At 35.3% G+C, this 17,191-nt stretch overlaps 2 protein-coding genes and 1 non-coding gene across 3 annotated transcripts; all 3 read left to right on the forward strand.

Moving 5' to 3' along the window:
- The first annotated feature begins 7,614 nt into the window (after positions 1-7,614).
- On the forward strand, positions 7,615-9,089 carry LOC113763219 (homeobox-leucine zipper protein ATHB-12-like). Its single transcript, XM_027306966.1, has 2 exons — positions 7,615-8,167; positions 8,274-9,089. The coding sequence occupies exons 1-2, from the start codon at positions 7,811-7,813 to the stop codon at positions 8,607-8,609; spliced, it is 693 nt and encodes a 230-aa protein (XP_027162767.1). The 5' UTR covers positions 7,615-7,810; the 3' UTR covers positions 8,610-9,089.
- A 477-nt stretch (positions 9,090-9,566) lies between these two features.
- TRNAL-UAG lies at positions 9,567-9,646 on the forward strand. Its single transcript has one exon. It is a non-coding gene; the product is annotated as a tRNA-Leu (tRNA).
- A 2,026-nt stretch (positions 9,647-11,672) lies between these two features.
- LOC113763854 (pyridoxal reductase, chloroplastic-like) lies at positions 11,673-15,571 on the forward strand. The gene is made up of 9 exons (XM_027307823.1): positions 11,673-11,773; positions 11,886-12,107; positions 12,290-12,518; positions 13,132-13,225; positions 13,453-13,576; positions 13,765-13,866; positions 14,343-14,494; positions 14,616-14,709; positions 15,009-15,571. The coding sequence occupies exons 2-9, from the start codon at positions 11,940-11,942 to the stop codon at positions 15,192-15,194; spliced, it is 1,149 nt and encodes a 382-aa protein (XP_027163624.1). The 5' UTR covers positions 11,673-11,773; positions 11,886-11,939; the 3' UTR covers positions 15,195-15,571.
- Positions 15,572-17,191: the final 1,620 nt, after the last annotated feature.

The raw sequence follows: 17,191 nt of genomic DNA on the forward strand, positions 1-17,191 counted from the left end.
GGGACGGTTGCACCTCTTCATCAACAGCGCGTAACTTCTTTTGTTCACCGTGTAACTTTTTTTCCACAGGTTGTATTTTCACAACAGATAGTGGTGAGCCTCACACTTGGCGCGAAAATGGAGTTACCACTTGTTATCTGAGCCGCACATTTTTTTGAGGTCCAATCTGGACCATGAACCGTGCAGGGACGGTCGTACTGATGACCGTCCCTGCCCCAAATCCTAATTTGAGAAAGTAAAAACAAAATAAAAGTCATAGGAGTAGGGATGTCAAGTAGTCGGCACACGGTGGCAAATGTACAGCAACAGCCATTACCAAATCTCGTCTGGTACGTGTCATGATGACGTCACAAATTCCCACGCTCGCTAAAAAGGATGCGTCACGTGACCTCCAGCTGATGCTCCATTTTCCCTTCAAATGTCTGTCAAAACTCTTTTTTTTTAAAAAAAAAAAAAAAAGTTTTAAAAGGCCGAGAACGATGATTAGGTTTGGGTTGCATGCCAACATAGTACGATTCCGTAAAATTAAAAATACACGGGAATTGGGGCCGCAAGCAATCACGCTCCACAGGGCCCGGTTCCCACCGAATTTTGCTCCGCATCTTTTTCTTTTCTTCCTTTAGGAAAAGGAGGAAAAGGAAAAGGAAACATAGCGTGATCATTTCGCTTCCTGCGTCACCAAGAACCATGTCCCCGGCCATTCATTTGTGACCATCATTTCTACACCTCATGTCTTTTTGCTAATATTCTTCTTCTGCTTTTCTTAAATATTATTCCCTTCGTCTCAACTATTTAGTCATGTTTAAAGAATTCAATTTAAAAAAAAAAATAGTGATTTGACTGTGATATTTATGTTCTTTTTTCTAAATTTATCTCTATAAATTCAAAATTTTAATTTAAATAATAACATGCATATGATTAAAAAGAAGAGTTATATTGAAAAAAAATATTAAAATGTATTTTAATTTTTTCAACGTAACAAATGCTTTGAAATATTTTAAAATGAAAAGTATGACATTTACATGAAACAAAAGAAGTAAGACACCGTAAAGATTCAACCGGTCAACAGCTCCGGTTGCGCAACACAACTGCGTTACTAGCAAGTATAGATAAGTTTGGTAAAATTTCGTAATAGTAATATGTTCCTTTTCCTTTCATCGTTATAACTTTATTTTTTGGCTTGTGTTTTTTAATCTAGATGTGAACATTTTTCTCCTTCTATAAGCTAGTTTAAGTACCTGAAATTACAAAACAAAAAAACAAAAAAAAGTGTTCAATTTAGTTGGAAGAACAATTTTAATAATTGGAATTAGAAGGTTAACAAAAATTTCAATACCGAATTTTTAAAATTGGTGTTTCCATTTCAAATCTTCAAAAAAATTTTAAAAAAATAAAAAATCGGTGTTTCCATTCTAATTAGAAGTACGAAAACGTAGATTCCTTGTTTTCGGATAAAGAGGAGGGTTACGACTGCAAATTGATTGGCCAATCACCGAAATCGGGACTTAGCTCAACTTCAATAATTATATCTCTCTCTCTTTCAAATCACCTCCTCAGGAGAAAATCGCAATTATGCAAGAAATGTAACAAAATCAAATTGAATAGTTTAGTCATAATAAGAAAATAAGCTTTCAAAGAAAGAAATGAAAAAAATAAACATGAAGCCTAATGTTTTGAGCAACAATCGATTTGCACCCGATTGTTCTAAGCTACTTGTAATTGTAGATTTTAGGGATAGATTCATAATTGAGTAAGGCCTTGGCCTATCTATTATGCACACTTAAACTCAATTCTATGGTATTAAGTAGATACCAAATCACTAAGGTTGGTTCAATGATTTTTCTTGCTACTAAATTTAGAATTTGAATCTTATACCTGACAATTAGAAAAGAGACGGAAGAGTAATAAAAATAAATAAATACCACAATACAACACATCCAACTTGAATAGAAAAAAAGAATGCTGTCAATTGTACTTTTGTATTATCCAAAACATTGAAGCTATTGTATATTGTTTCAAAATTGTTTTGTGCTAGAGATTCAGTCATCCTAATCTTCAGCTTTTCTTCTAAAAAAAAAAACAAATAAATAATCTATTAGATGAAATAATTTATAACCTTTAAGACGCACTGATGCATACATAGAAGTAAGTTATTGCCTACAAAGGAAGGGGAAATTACTTGCGTATCATATCATTTAGGAGAGTATTGATGTTACTTGTACTATCATTATAAAGTTTTTCTTTTATTTTCCCTTTTTAAAGTTTAAAGGTTTAGATGCATATCATATGTGTAAAAAGAGATTTTTAAAATTAATTCCATATTTTGTGTCATGCATTTAAATTTATTGCTGTAAAAAATAAAAAAATAAGAAACATTAAATATTGGCAAACTAGAGACTATATACAATCTATATGCGATAACTTGTGCCAAGGCTGAGGTATAAAGGCCTATTTAGGGTTGCGATAACTTATTAAAAGACACTTAATTAGTAGAGTTTTTTTTATTGAAGTACTTATTAAGTGGTTAATCATTTTGTTTGGATGTATACTAGTATAAGTACCTTTTCTATTTGATAATGTGCAATTTTAAATTCCTAAAACAATACTTATCTCTTTATTTAGTTTAAAATTTATAATAAAATTGCTAAAGTTATTTTTTTTTTTTGAAATACAAAAATCGCTCTAAAAGCACCAATTTTAAACATATGCCAAAAAATGACTTATTGGTCAAAAACTCAACCCCTGAATTGAAGAAATGATGCTCATTAGATACATTAAAAGTACTTTTGTCTTCTAAAAATATATTTTTTTTTAGCAAAAGCACCACTACCCTAAACAAAGAATGTTTAAGAAAAATCCTATTCTAAACAATATACGACTCATGACAGAGACAAACTGAACAATGATCCCCTCATTTTGATTTTAAGAATTTTTATATTTGTTTTTTATCGTTTAGATATACGGCGATTTTCACTTGCTTTTTATATATTAACTCTTTCTATGTTTAAAGTTACCTGCGAAGGGATCAGTGGACGACACATCTGTCCTTCCTTTTAGTTTTTTGGCGGTAACAAAGAGAATGTCTATCGACCACGAAATAACAACAATGCATTGCAATTAAACTGCGAAGTCCAAAAGCCAATCAACCAAAGGCCGTGCAGTGTGTGGCCCGTGGGTTGGCTGCTTGGACTTGAGCCCAATCAATCAATAGCTGTAATGTAAGTGAAATTTGCCGCCATTTGCAAGCCACAACTAGAGTCCAGCTGTTGACCGGAAATAGGCCCCAGAGAAATTTCAGTCGGTCCTTCAGCATAGTCCACGATACCCAGATTCATTACGGGTAGTGCCTTTATGTAGATTTATAAAAAAAAAATAAAATTACGGGTAATATTTTGACACTTAATTTACAGAAAATTACGGGTAATACAGAATCTACAAAACACGTACCACAACTCTGCTAAGGTATTGCACGTCCGGCTCATGAGTAAAAAATATACAACAGCTGCTATTGGCAATTTCTGCATTGCAAATAATGGTAAAAGTCCTTTGGGCTTCTTAAGTTCGTCTAGCCCAAACATGTACTAAACTGACATCAGAATAGCCCGAGTCCAGTCAGCTTTCAAACAAAGTCCAACTCCCTTAGTCACTTTCGACGCAATTACAGCACGGTTGGACCGAGCCGGAGCACACAAATCTGAACTCACAAACTCCAAAGTCCGGAAGGTGTTTACCATTGACCTCTAATCTAAAGGACTAAAAGGTACTTCTCAACCCAAAAACAAGAAACACAAAAGTGACGCAAGAAGTAGTATATACTATTAGATCTATCAGATCCTTTTTTCATTTTGTAGGATTTATATGTCCGTTAATTTACATCCGAATGTGTGTAGTTTTTCATTTTATGGCATGGAGTACACAAATATGGTGGAAAGTGAGGAAAAAGAAAGGAAATAATAATTATAATAATAACAACAACGAGAAGAGTAGAGAGAGTTTTAATTATACCCCCTTTGTCCCATTTTAATAGTCTTATTTTTCTTTTTTTAGTTATCTCAAATTATAGTCTACTTTCTAATAATAGAATACATAGTTAATTTTTAACTTTTTCTAAAATGCCCTTGTTTAATGTACTTTGTCATCAATGAATATAACCTACTCTATTTATTGATTGCTTTGATTCATACCTTAAATAGTGTCACTTTTCATCAGTATTGTTGTTGCAATTAATGTAAAAATATAATGATTAATTATACTACTAATATTAATGTAAAGATATTTTAGAAAAACAGTGGCTTAGATTTACTTTTTTAATAAAGATAGCTAATTTTCTTAAACCATGTGCAAAAAAAAAAATATTGAAACTATCAAAATGGAACGAAGAAACTATGAAAGATTATATTTTACAAAAATAAAAATCCTAATCACCTTTCACATTTCAAGATACTCGTATTCTTTTAGAAGAAATTAAATTCAGACAACGAGGAGAGGAGCAGGAGAATGGGCGCCACCACACTAGTAAGTAGTAACGCCTCTAATCTTGATAACGTACAAAGGGATGGCAGCAGCAATTTTAATCCAATACATATATGAAGAAGCAAAGCCCTAATCAACAAGTAATACTCCGCAAGAATTTATATTTTTTTCTTAAACACATCTTTTTAATCATATTTTTATTTTATATATATCAAACCACTATAGCGTACGTACAGAATATCTTTCCACAGAATTTCTAAAAATAGTAATCCAATCATCTCACTAGCACAAAATACCCACCGATCTTCAGAGTTGAGATACACGGACATTTATCCAAAAAAACGAAGAAGATAGACTAGTACAACTTCCAAACATCTTGTCCAGTATCTGTAGATGCAAGTGGCAATCAACCTTTGACATATTAGCAAAATACCAATCTCATCCAATACAGTGTCCATGGTGCATATTAATTATTGTACATCATCTCCATAATGATGACCGATGATGGAATCATCAATTTCCAAATCCATCCCCCCACCCACAAAAAACTAGCTAACAATTCTGTACACGAAACGAAACACCATCGGCTGCCCCCTCTAGCCTGTGAAAGCGAACACAGAATTTATGTATCTTCCATCATCCAGACGCATTGATTTGTGGCACCAGTCCGCTCTGAACACCTGTCCCATGCATCATCAGAGATCCGACGGCTCCAATACGCATCTCTTCCCACCCATTCTTCGCCCAATGCGGGTCGTCCATGCAAACTCTCAGCAATCATCATCCCTCCACATCTGGCTATTTTTGGGGCTCTCTCGGGTCATTTTCACGAAGGTGTTAGTCAGTGAGAGAGGAATAGATCGCAATTTCTTCGCAAAGTTGGGCCCTGATGTGGACGTGTCATTGTTCATCCTTCAACCAAGCATAAATAAATGTTACCAACTCCAGAAACTTGCGGCTACTCATTTTTCATTAGACACCTTTTGACAACGCCCGTGATATTTTCTTTTGCGAGGGAGGGGAGGGAGGGAAAGTTGAGAGTTCACTCACTCCAGCGTTGCAGGGTGCAAAAAGAAATTGAACAAAAATCTAAGATGCACCTTTTGACGTTGAGTCTGATAGGGCTTTGAAAATTATTTTTTGCAAGTTTAAGATGAGGATTCACTTACGGGACAAACAAAAGATCTAGTGAGAAGGGTTCAGAAAAAAACAAAATGCTACGAAAGAATAGAAGAAACCAGCACCACACCGAATCTCTGAGGATATGTCATATGATGGACGGGAGATAAGTGATATATATTTTTTTTTTTTTTGGGTGGGAGATCCTCGTGTTTCTTGTGTTTCTTTATTTTATGGGTTTTGGGAGGAAAAAAAAATGCTTGAATACCAAAGACCAGATCAGCAAGTTCCCAAGTTAAACAAAAAAAAAAACTAGTCTGAGTGGTCCAAAACCATTCTTTATTTTAGAGAAACTTTAAGATTGATTAGATTAACCTTCACCCTCAGTCCGATGCGTAACATACTTTTGGATAAGCCACTGGGGTACTTCCACCTCCTTGTATGGAATGACTTTGAACCATTGGGTGGGTCATATTTGCCTTGGAGATATTAAACAAACTCCCAAGGGAGGTGATGACACCTGTGATGTGAAGAATGCAATAGGCCCTTGAATTCCATACCGCCTACCGTGGACAGGACATGCCCAATAGTCCAGACGGCACTTCCTTCGACTTAAACGTCAAGAAGAAAAGTTCTGTTTGACAAGGTTTGATTGTGAAACACGACACACCTATCTGTACGCAAAATCAAAAGGGTTTAATCTTCAGACAAAACTGAAATAATTTGATTTGTTCAAGGGTCTATTTTCTTCTTCTCACGCATGATTTATATACAGCCTCAACTTTTTTTTTTTTTTTTTTTTTTTTGGGCCTTATCAGGCAGCGACACTCCACAGTCTTTCTCCTGATAAGACCATCGCCCTCTCTCTCAGGTGACCATGAATTACAATGCAATAGTAGCAGCAATACTCGAGAAGCAGAGCAAAATTACCTAGTACTGCTAGTACAATATTCCGGCACTTGTACAGAAATGCATAACAGAGCACTCTACACCTCCGCCTGGCTTTGTGAGTCTAAATAAGTCAGCAACATTCACATTCACATAAGATGAAGAGTTTATCAGCTTGAGACGCAGCCATTCAGGACAAATTCTTGCCGCTATTGACTATGCTGAAGACTACAACAGCCTACTTTAAATGATGGCTAACTCTACTTGAAAACAAGAGAACAGGAAAATACAAAGAAAAAGATGGCATGAAAGAAACATGAGGCATACAAGGGTAGCACACATCTGTCTTTTAGCGCCTAAGTTATTTCCGGGGAGAAATTTGCTGTCAGGAAAATGAAAATCAGAAGTAAAAAACAAGAAAAAAAGAAGAAGAAGAAGAAGAAGGCAAAGCATCAAACAAGAGCTACGAATTAGTACAAGTAATCACCAACAATCGCAAAATTCTGTACCTGATTAGTAACAAACAACTGACGAGCACTTTGGTAATCAAGAGCCTCACACTAGCACAAGTTTAAATCAAAATTGCTACATCCACGCATTCATGAAGATGAGCGGTCAAATTCGGACAGAAAAACCTTTCTCCCCTTATCTCACCAAAACATGGCCACCAAATTATTAGAAACAAATAATAGCCAAACAAGGCAAAATTATAAAGCCAATATAGAGATGTGGAGACTGTGAAAAGGATAAAATCACATACATGAACTCATCCATCAAGCTGATGACTTTGAAAGCAACCACGGTAGGTCTAGGCGTTTCTCAAGACACGGGTTAAGCATGTTTAGGGGGTTTTCATGCAGTTTTACTGTGGTTGTATTTCTTACATGATTATTTTGCAATTACAAACGTTGCACACATGAATTTTATTCGAGCACAAAGGTACACTAACTTAATCTATGGAAACAATGGCGTAGATAAGAGCCCCCTAAATCTTGAAGAAATACAACAATCGCAATCAGCAGATTGGAATTCTAAAAATTAGAGGGTTTGAATTCAAAAAAAAAATTTTTGATGTCATTTTCGCTTTTTAAATTTCACCCGTCACCTACTAGAATGAAAAAAAAAAAACTTCAGTCAATTGCATCACACCTCTATCCTACCCACCTCATTCCGGCTTTTCTACATGCAGGATTATATATCAAAAGCCCACATCTGCAACAGCTTCGGAAGAGCAGCAGGCGTAGGCTAGAACATAGAGTGTAGTCTATTGCCCCTCAAGCCGACAAAAGGAGTTAAATAAAGGAGTTTAGACTCAGAAATCAACAACGCGATGGAACAAACAGGCTATTTTGAACAAGAGCGCTGGAAGCCTTCCAACAAGCACAGCCCTTTCCCAATTCCGAAGAGAAAGAGGCGCAACAATGCTAAGAGGTTCAGTGATGAACAAGTGAAGTCACTTGAGTCCATGTTTAATCGGGAGGCAAAGCTTGAACCAATGAACAAGATGCAGCTGGCAAAAGATCTAGGCCTGCAGCCGCGCCAGGTATCAATCTGGTTTCAGAACAAAAGGGCGAGATGGAAATCAAAGAAACTAGAGCAAGAATATAGAGTACTAAAAGCGAATTTCGATGCTCTATGCCACCAATTTGAAGCCTTGAAGAAAGAAAATGAGTCTTTGCTTGAGCAGGTATCTAAGTATCTACAACCGGTTCTCCTTAATTTAAGAGTCGTTACTTCAATGTTATCTATTCTATTTCTTGTTCCTTTACTTTCTTGTTCCTGCTCTCTTACAGTTGCACACACTAAATGGTCTGCTGGAAAACTCCAATAAGAAGCAGAGCAGTAGCAAGGATTCAAATGAAAATGCAGAGCATACAGCTCCACCAAAAAGAGACCAGCATCCTGAGCGCAGAGAAGATGATGAGAGGACAACAAAGGTGAATGTTGATGGGGTAGGCGTAAATGAACACTTTGGAAAGGAAGACCAAGCAAATTTTGATATCTTGACTGAACAAGGAGAGAGTACATCTGCATCACGAAAGCCATGGTGCAATCTTGTCTCAGATGGGCTCTTGGATGAATCATGTTGCCCTTCAAGTTGGTGGGATTTCTCAGATGGCCTTTGCTAATAATGAAAGAAGACAGAATGGAGATACCAGAAAATCCGGTGCATATGCCTCCAGAACTTTAAAAGCCTAAGGTATCTGGCACTTGCCATGGAAAAGAATTTTCGGGGCTTAGCCTGATCAGTATCTCGCTATCCATCCTCAAAGTTGGTTTGGTAGAATTCCATGAGAAAGAGACAGCCGGAAGGAGAAAAAGTGTACTGGAATGGCTTGGAGACAATTCGGTTTATCGAGATCAGTATGAGCCCGGATACCCAAACCCATTTCTACCATCTTCTCCCCTCCTCGAGGTTTTCTTGAATCTTTAAAACAATGTGAATGAATGATCGACGCTCAACAGTACATGTGTAGAACAAGCCAGCAGTACATATGCAGAATAAGGGAAACCCAAATTGAATCTCCCTTTCCTTTTTTGTTTTGTTTTTCTTCCCCTCTGTAATTTTGACATGATTTATCAGAGAACTACTACTAGGCATTTAGTAACTGTTGCTGACCGAATATAATGCCAGGATACCGCTAAACGATAGCTCCCAACAACCAAACCAGTCTATCCATCTTCCTTTTCAGTCGAAAGCTTCGATCATCCCCGGTTTAATAAAAGCGAGAAAAAGAAGGAGGACAAAATTTTTATGAAAACAGAGAAAGAATTGTACGACCGGTCAGTGAAAAGGAGGAATAGGGAGACATGCGCAGATCATGACAACTGGAAAAATCGAATTACTACACTATGATGAGGATTACGGATTCCCCAAAAATTAAAATTTAAAAAAAAATCAACTTTTAATGACCTGCTGAAAGCAGACCTCAAAACAAAACAAAGAAGATCACTATTTATGCCATCATCAACATATTCAACTCAGAATAGGAGAAAAAGAACTGGACATGTATGTGACTAGGACTGATTCAAGAAGATGTTCAAATTCAAAAAAGAGGAAGCTGTACTACATTAACACCAATCACGACGGTTTGGCCGAGTGGTCTAAGGCGCCAGATTTAGGCTCTGGTCCGGAAGGGCGTGGGTTCAAATCCCACAGCCGTCATAAACTTCTTGGTTGTTTTACCTAGTAATCTTGAGGTTTTTAATAACATTCAATGAAAACAAAAATAACTTCTTTGTTGTTTTACCTAGTAATCTTGACGTTTTTAATAACATTCAATGAAAACAAAAATAAGATTTCACCCGTGAAATTAGGGCGGCAAACGAGCCCAGCTCAAGTTTTGACCTAATCGAGTCGAACTTTGAATAATTTTAGTGAACTCGAACTTGAAAAAAAAAATAAAAAATAATTATTTTTATTTTTTAAAAAATAAATAAAATAATAATTTTCTTAATAAATAATAAAATATTAAGAATATATATGTAATTTTATTATTAAAATAAAGAATATATATACTTAAAATTTAAAAAAATATATATATACTTAAAATAAAAAATATATATATATATATTCGAGCTCGCGAGCTAACGAGCTTAATATCTTGAACTCGATTTCGAACTCGATTTCGACTTTCGAACCAGCTCGAGTCGAGCTTGACTCGAGCCGCTCGATTCGTTTGCAACCCTACGTGAAATAACCAATTATGTCCTAAACATAATTTTAATGTATTACAAATTAATTTTAGTTTTGATTGGAGGATCTGAAAATGAATAGAAGAAAATGTAAGGTGGTTTAAAATTGATGGGACTAGTGTTTTTACTCCAACATTTAGGGGATGAGATGTTATACTAATGCAGTTGGTGAATTTTTTTTAAGTTTAATAATACTAATTGTTGCTTTTTTAATTTAGATTAAGATTTTAGAAATTAGGGATTGATGGTGTGATGATCATGGTGATAATTGTACTAATTTGAAATATTGGAATATGAAAGATTTAACATAGTAAAGATGATGGTTGAAAGTAGACTTGAAATTTTATGCATGTTCTATATATTTTTTTAAAGAATTTTATAAAAAGATAAAATGTACTTCACAATTTCACGAGGGCATTTTGGGTTATTTATTCAAAAATTTTGAACATTGAATGATTATTGTTACCAAAATGATAAATTCAAGATAGGTATATATAATTTTTAAACATGTGTGAAATTGTCAAAAACATTTTTAAAACTGGGGTGAAAATGTCAAAAAATTTAAGGGAGGTTTTTGAAATTATCCCATAGAACAAATGTGTTAATTTCAAAAATCTCTCTAACAATTTCACTCAGCTCTCATGAGATTTGAAAAATTACATTTACCTCTATACAAATAATAAGATCTTAAAATAATATTGACTTGGTAATATTTTTAAATAAATATAAAAAATGCCCTTGTGTAATGAGTTTTAATTTATTTCTCTATACAAATATAAGATTATGTAGTGTCATTATAAGGAAAAATGTGCCAAAATTTTTATGCCCATACATACTATTTGATAAACAAATATAATAATAAATTTATTACTATAATAGAATACTTTTGATGGTATTTTATTATGGATTTAGATTTATAAGGTAGAAAAGAAAATGTTGAAATAATTAATTTAGAGTTTATGAATTTTTCGAGTAGTGAGATTATCATAATTTAGTAATGGTTTTGGGCCATTTCTTTTTGATTTATTGTTAATTTTAATACCAAAAAATAGAAAAAAATATTAGCAAAAAATATTTGATTACAAATAAAGTTAACTCATAAAAAAAATCAGTAGTTCGACATTTGATTATAGTAGAAACTAAAGGTAATAGTGGTAGTTTTACAGTTTTATTAGCAAAAAATTAAACTAAAAAGGAATACGAAGGAAAAAAATAAAAAAATAATTTTAAAAGTCATTATAGATATCAAACGAGGGAATTTCATTAAAATATTTTAGAGTAGTGTTGTCATTTTAAATGATAAGGGAGGCATGTGTAATTTTAAAAACCTCCAGGAGCTAAATGAAATTGTGAAAAACCTCAAGGGAGGTTTTTGGAATTATCCCTAGAACAAACATTCTTTTTACTCATTCTTCAACAGCGGTTGCTACTTGCTACTGTTCTTTTCTTTCCCCCATTTAGCCTTCGAATTGAATAAATGGCTGAAATTTTTGTTGCCAGTTATGGATTTGTTTTGCTAATTTTAGATAGAGCCGCTCCTTCCCGCTTTCGCTTCGTGATTTCATAATCGAATGCCACTGAATTAAAGAGTACTACTGTATGTATCTGGTTCAATTCTGTGTATCAAAATAAACTTCAAATGGTTTTCAGCGTTCATTTTTTTAATTTTTACCGCACACATGTATATACGCGTTGTCTGTCCTCCACAGAAAACAGTCAGCAAAGCGGAGCTAAAGCTTCAACAATATAGGGAGGTGAGAGCAATGGCTCTCTCAGTCTGGATGCCCGCATCAATATCAATCTCAGCACCACCCACGTGGTATGTTAAATGCAGCGGAGCTAAAGCTTCAACAGCAGACTCCATTATCCCATCATCACTCTTAAATTCCCTGAAGACCCTCAAATTCCCTCGTTTCTGGCCTTGGCAAAAGGTATTATTTAAGTACTAGCTAGTAAGTCTTTAATTGATGAATCCCATCAAGGAACAGATAGGTACCAAGTGAAATTGTGTTATACACTGCCAGTACATACATTATGAAGTAAATAAACTAATATGCTGTGTACCAGTAGTATTTGATAGATCGGGATTTTCATTTCTTGGGAATATTGGCAGGTAAAGATTGGTCCTCTGACAGTGTCACCCATGGGGTTTGGGACTTGGGCATGGGGGAACCAGCTTCTGTGGGGTTATCAGGAATCAATGGACTCTCAGCTTCAGGACACTTTCAATCTTGCCCTGGAGAATGGGATTAATTTCTTTGATACTGCTGATTCTTATGGAACTGGGAAGTTGAATGGACAAAGCGAGAGACTTCTTGGCAAATTCATCCGCGAGTTTCAAGGTCCGCTTCTTTTGTTTCACCTTTTTTGGTGATATTATCATCTGCTACTGCTGCTGCCACTGCTATTACTTTTTTTTTGTGGTAATATTCTTGAGGAAACTGATTCCGTCAGAAGTTTGGTGGATGGATGATTGATTTCTTGGTTTGGGATTGCAATAGTCTACCACTGCTATTTTTATCTTGTCACCTATGGCCTAACCTCCATTTATGGATGTTCAGTGACCATTTATGACATACGTAGCAGGGTATTTGAGCTCTTATCTTACCTAATTGCCTTTTTGCAATGCTTGCAAAAAGTTACTGATATACTATTTTTTTTTTAAAAAGGAATTTTAGTACTTAAGTTTGCTAGTCAGTAAAGGAATGCGTTAGGAATCAACTGGTTCTCCATATGTCTTTTGCTGTTTGTTTTGGCGTGTTTCTTGTCGGAGTGTATGATGCTGTCTTAAGTGTCATTGGCAATGGATGAAGTCCTGTCCGCTTTGCCTTTCACTTCTGCATCTCAGTTTTTTTTCTTTCTACTAAAGCTTATAGAGACTAATATCTTTTGGTCTTTTACAAGTCTGGTTTTTGTCAAGACCGCTAATAGACCAGCCTTTTTTTTTTTGGTCAGGAAGAAAGGCATTCCAAGATGATATTGTCATTGCAACAAAGTTTGCTGCATATCCATGGCGTCTAACACCTGGACAATTTGTCAACGCTTGCAAGTGTGCTACTAATTCTTTATTTTAATTGATGTTTAGTGTTTTTTGAGTTCTAAGTGAAACAAGATCTGAGCTCTCTTCCAATTAAAAGTGAGGGACATTGAGATAATAATCCATTCCAAGTAAATGAGATTCCACAAGGAGCCAGGACAGGATATCTTTGAGAGCCTAATGTCAGTTTTTTCTAGTTTTCTTGATTGGATAAATGATCATGCACAATTTTTTCCAAGGTCTTCTCTGCATCGGATGCAAATTGAACAAATAGGAATTGGACAGCTGCACTGGTCAACTGCCAATTATGCTCCTCTTCAAGAGCGAGCTCTTTGGGATGGTTTGGTTGCAATGCATGAGAAGGTGTAATCTTGTAGGCATTTATTCAATAATCGCAGCCATTACTTGGTTCCATGCTCATGATGATTGTTATCATTTGGCTTTTATACAAATTGACATGATACCTGGATAATTAATAGCACAATGTCCTTAGTTTTGTTTTGGTTCATTACAAAGATTTGTGACTACATTATGGAAATCTTGGAATGCAGGGTTTAGTTCGGGCAGTTGGTGTGAGCAATTATGGGCCAAAACAACTTCTGAAAATACATGATTACCTTAAAGCCAGGGGAGTTCCTTTATGCTCTGCACAGGTGCTATTCTCTTTGTGGCTTCTGAGTGAAATCAATACTAGTCTGAATATTAACCTGTTTTTGTGAAATCATAGTTGAATGCCTGGCAATAATAGATAAAAATAATTACACTTCCACTTTTTAATTTTTTTTTTTTTGAGTTTGTTGCATCCCGTCTTAAATCATAGTACACAGACATGCTTTATAAGTCGAGTGAAAAGGATACATACAAGTAGATCTGTTGGAATGTCTGTGGAGCATACATGATGGTGACCTTTACTGAGTCCTTAATCAGATTTTGAGGCCTACAACATGTGTTGGTTGCAAGATGTGTCGAGTGGCAGGGGTTTAAATATTTTGCATTGATCATTTAGGAGCCCAGAAGTCATTTGGCAGTTTCAGGATGCTGACAATAACACCTTTTTATTTAGCATTTCAATAGCTTTCTGTTTTTGTTGTGATTGATAATTTTGTGTTCAGGGTTTGCCAATGTTCAGGTTCAGTTTTCACTGCTTAGCATGGGAAGGGACCAAATGGAGATCAAGAAGTTATGTGATTCTTTGGGTATTAGATTGATTTCGTATAGTCCTTTGGGGCTTGGGATGCTAACCGGGAAATACAGCCCTTCTAATCTTCCTCAGGGACCTAGGTAAATGAACTTTCACATTCTTCCACTTGTTAAAAGCTGCATGTGCCTTGATCTCCAAATATTACATACCGGGCAGCTCTCTCATGCTTTGCCTCATGGTATTTTGCTGCAACTCATGTAGGGGCCTACTATTTAGACAAATCCTGCCCGGATTGGAGCCCTTACTAAGTTCATTAAAAGAAATTGCCGAGAAAAGACGGAAAACTATGTCACAGGTATCTATCCCTTGACTTTGAAGTTGCATTGTGCTCGTCACATGTTAGAATGTTAGGACTTAAACAGTAGATAATCACTATTCTGAGACCACCTAACTATCAAGCTTTGGAGCGTTCTTACCTCCTAATCTCCTATGTTCTAGTGAATTTAAATAGAGATCCGAGCAGTATTGAAAATTCAAATGGGGAAAGGCTGAGGAATGTGAACAAAGCAAAAAAGTTAGGCAAGTAATGACACTTGTGCTAGGATAGTAGTAACTTTTTATGTTAGGACTTTAATTGCATTGTTGTCCACATAGGTTGCTATAAACTGGTGCATCTGCAAAGGAACAATTCCAATTCCGGGAGTCAAGTCAGTCAAACAGGCCGAGGAGAATTTAGGTGCCCTTGGTTGGCAACTCTCTGCAGACGAGTTATCTCAATTAGAATATGGTGCCCTTGAATCTCCCAGCAAAATGATTCAAAACATTTTTCAGACCAGCTAAGTAACTGTCGCGAATGATTATGCGATATGTCGAATTTCAGGCTACGATCTTGCTACTCTTGTTATGTGCCTCGAGTCCCCATTGGCCCGATCTTTCCCTCCTGATCGTGTTTTTCCGTATTCTGTTTCCTTGGGCTGTTTATTTTTATTTTTATTTTTGCCTTTCGACCTCTCATTTGCTTCCTTGCAAGGGGGTGAACATTTTGAGTTCTGAAAGCAGGGACACTCTTTCTAAGAATCCAGTACCGATCCCTCGACGGCTAGTGATAAGCAAATTGGGCTTTGTATGCTAAATCTTCAGTTGCCGTCCAGTGTAATACAAGTACGTTGCTGTAGAATATCCCATTTGTTATTTGAAATGTATAATTGTGGGGTGAATGACCGGAAAAAATCAGTACACTAAGGCTTCGTTTGATTCAATGTAAAATATTTTCAACGGAAAATGTCTTCTATAGAAAATTTTATCTAGGAAAATAGTTAATTTCTACATGTTTTTTCCAATGTTTGGGAGGAGATGAAGACTACAAATCTTTAGTGGGGTATTGCACAAGTGGTAGGTTTTGTTCTGAATCTTAAGGCTGGTGGGGGAGCATGAATGGATAGTCTTACGATTTACGAGATGGATATGGAAAATAACTTCAGTTCATTTATATGGGAAGTCATTTTACATCATCTGATGTAAAATATTTTCAGTAGGAAAAAATTTTCCCAAAGCAATAACCCAACCAAACAATAGAAAATCGGGAAAACATTTTCTGGAAAATATTTTCCTTCCAAACAAACAGACCCTAAATCAGTACGTAGAGAATTCCATCCGCTTTGTCTTTCAAATTTTCCATTATTATTATTATTGTTACATTTTGTGAGGATTATTCAAAATCTTCACGGGAATTATTAATCAGTGAAACTAAAGATGAGGATGTTAATATCTGCCGTTTGGATTTTTGGCTCCTTCCACCTGCGCCTGGTATGAGTTACGTGAGTACAAATGACAGAAGCCCAGGTGTGATTCGTGTCCCGTCGTGTCGTAGTCCTGCTACCCAACCCAAACGGTTGTGGATAATTTCAAAAATTTTCCTTGAGATTTCCTGCTATTTCTCTTAACTCTTTTGAAGTTTTAAAAATTGCACTTACCATCATTAATGTGACATTTTTGGTAACCAAACCTTAAAAAAGGGTTAAAAATTCAATGAATTCTCTAAAATACCCTTATCTCATAAAGTTTTATTTATTATTCTAAATAATTATAGAGTAATTTTGCGTAATTATAAAAGGAATGAGCATCAAGTTTTTTATATTGTTTGATAATCAATTATAACAATAAATCTATAGCTATAATAGCCTTTTTTTAGTGCTTTAGTGAAAATACGTATCAATTTTAAGATAGAGAAGAAAGTGTCATTTTAATTTTTTAAAAACTTTTTGGACTAGTTCAATGATGGAACTATCATAGTTTGGTAGTAATTTTGAGCATTGTTATTATCGATTTATTCTTGATTTTGATACAAAAATTTTAAAAAAAAAAGGAGCAGAAAAAATTGGATGGTATCAAATGTTATAAAAAAAAAAAAAGTTACTAGTTTGACATTTGATCAACATAGAGGTTGAGGACAATATTGATAGTTTTTCATATTGTGTGATAAAAATATAAGAGAAATGAATAAGAAGGGAAAATGATTATAAAACCCATCCTTTGTATGAGCATGGCAAACAAGAGAGTTTCAATAGAATGTTAAGGTTAGTATTGTTTTTTTCAAGTGGATAAGGGAGATAAGTGTAATTTTTAAAATTTTAGAGATATTAAATGAGATTGGCAAAACCCTCGAGGGAGGTTTTTGAAATTATCCCATGTTAAATATCAATTCTATTTCCACCTTCCCTTCGTAGCCGCCACGCCACCACCTGCCAAGCAACCGCCATAATCCGCTTCATTCACCCTGCCTTGTCCTTACAGGTGCCGGTGGCCCATACTCTTCTGCCCTTCTACTACTACCTCCT

Source organism: Coffea eugenioides, chromosome 2 (genome assembly GCF_003713205.1).
Source record: "Coffea eugenioides isolate CCC68of chromosome 2, Ceug_1.0, whole genome shotgun sequence".
NCBI classification, from domain to species: domain Eukaryota; kingdom Viridiplantae; phylum Streptophyta; class Magnoliopsida; order Gentianales; family Rubiaceae; genus Coffea; species Coffea eugenioides.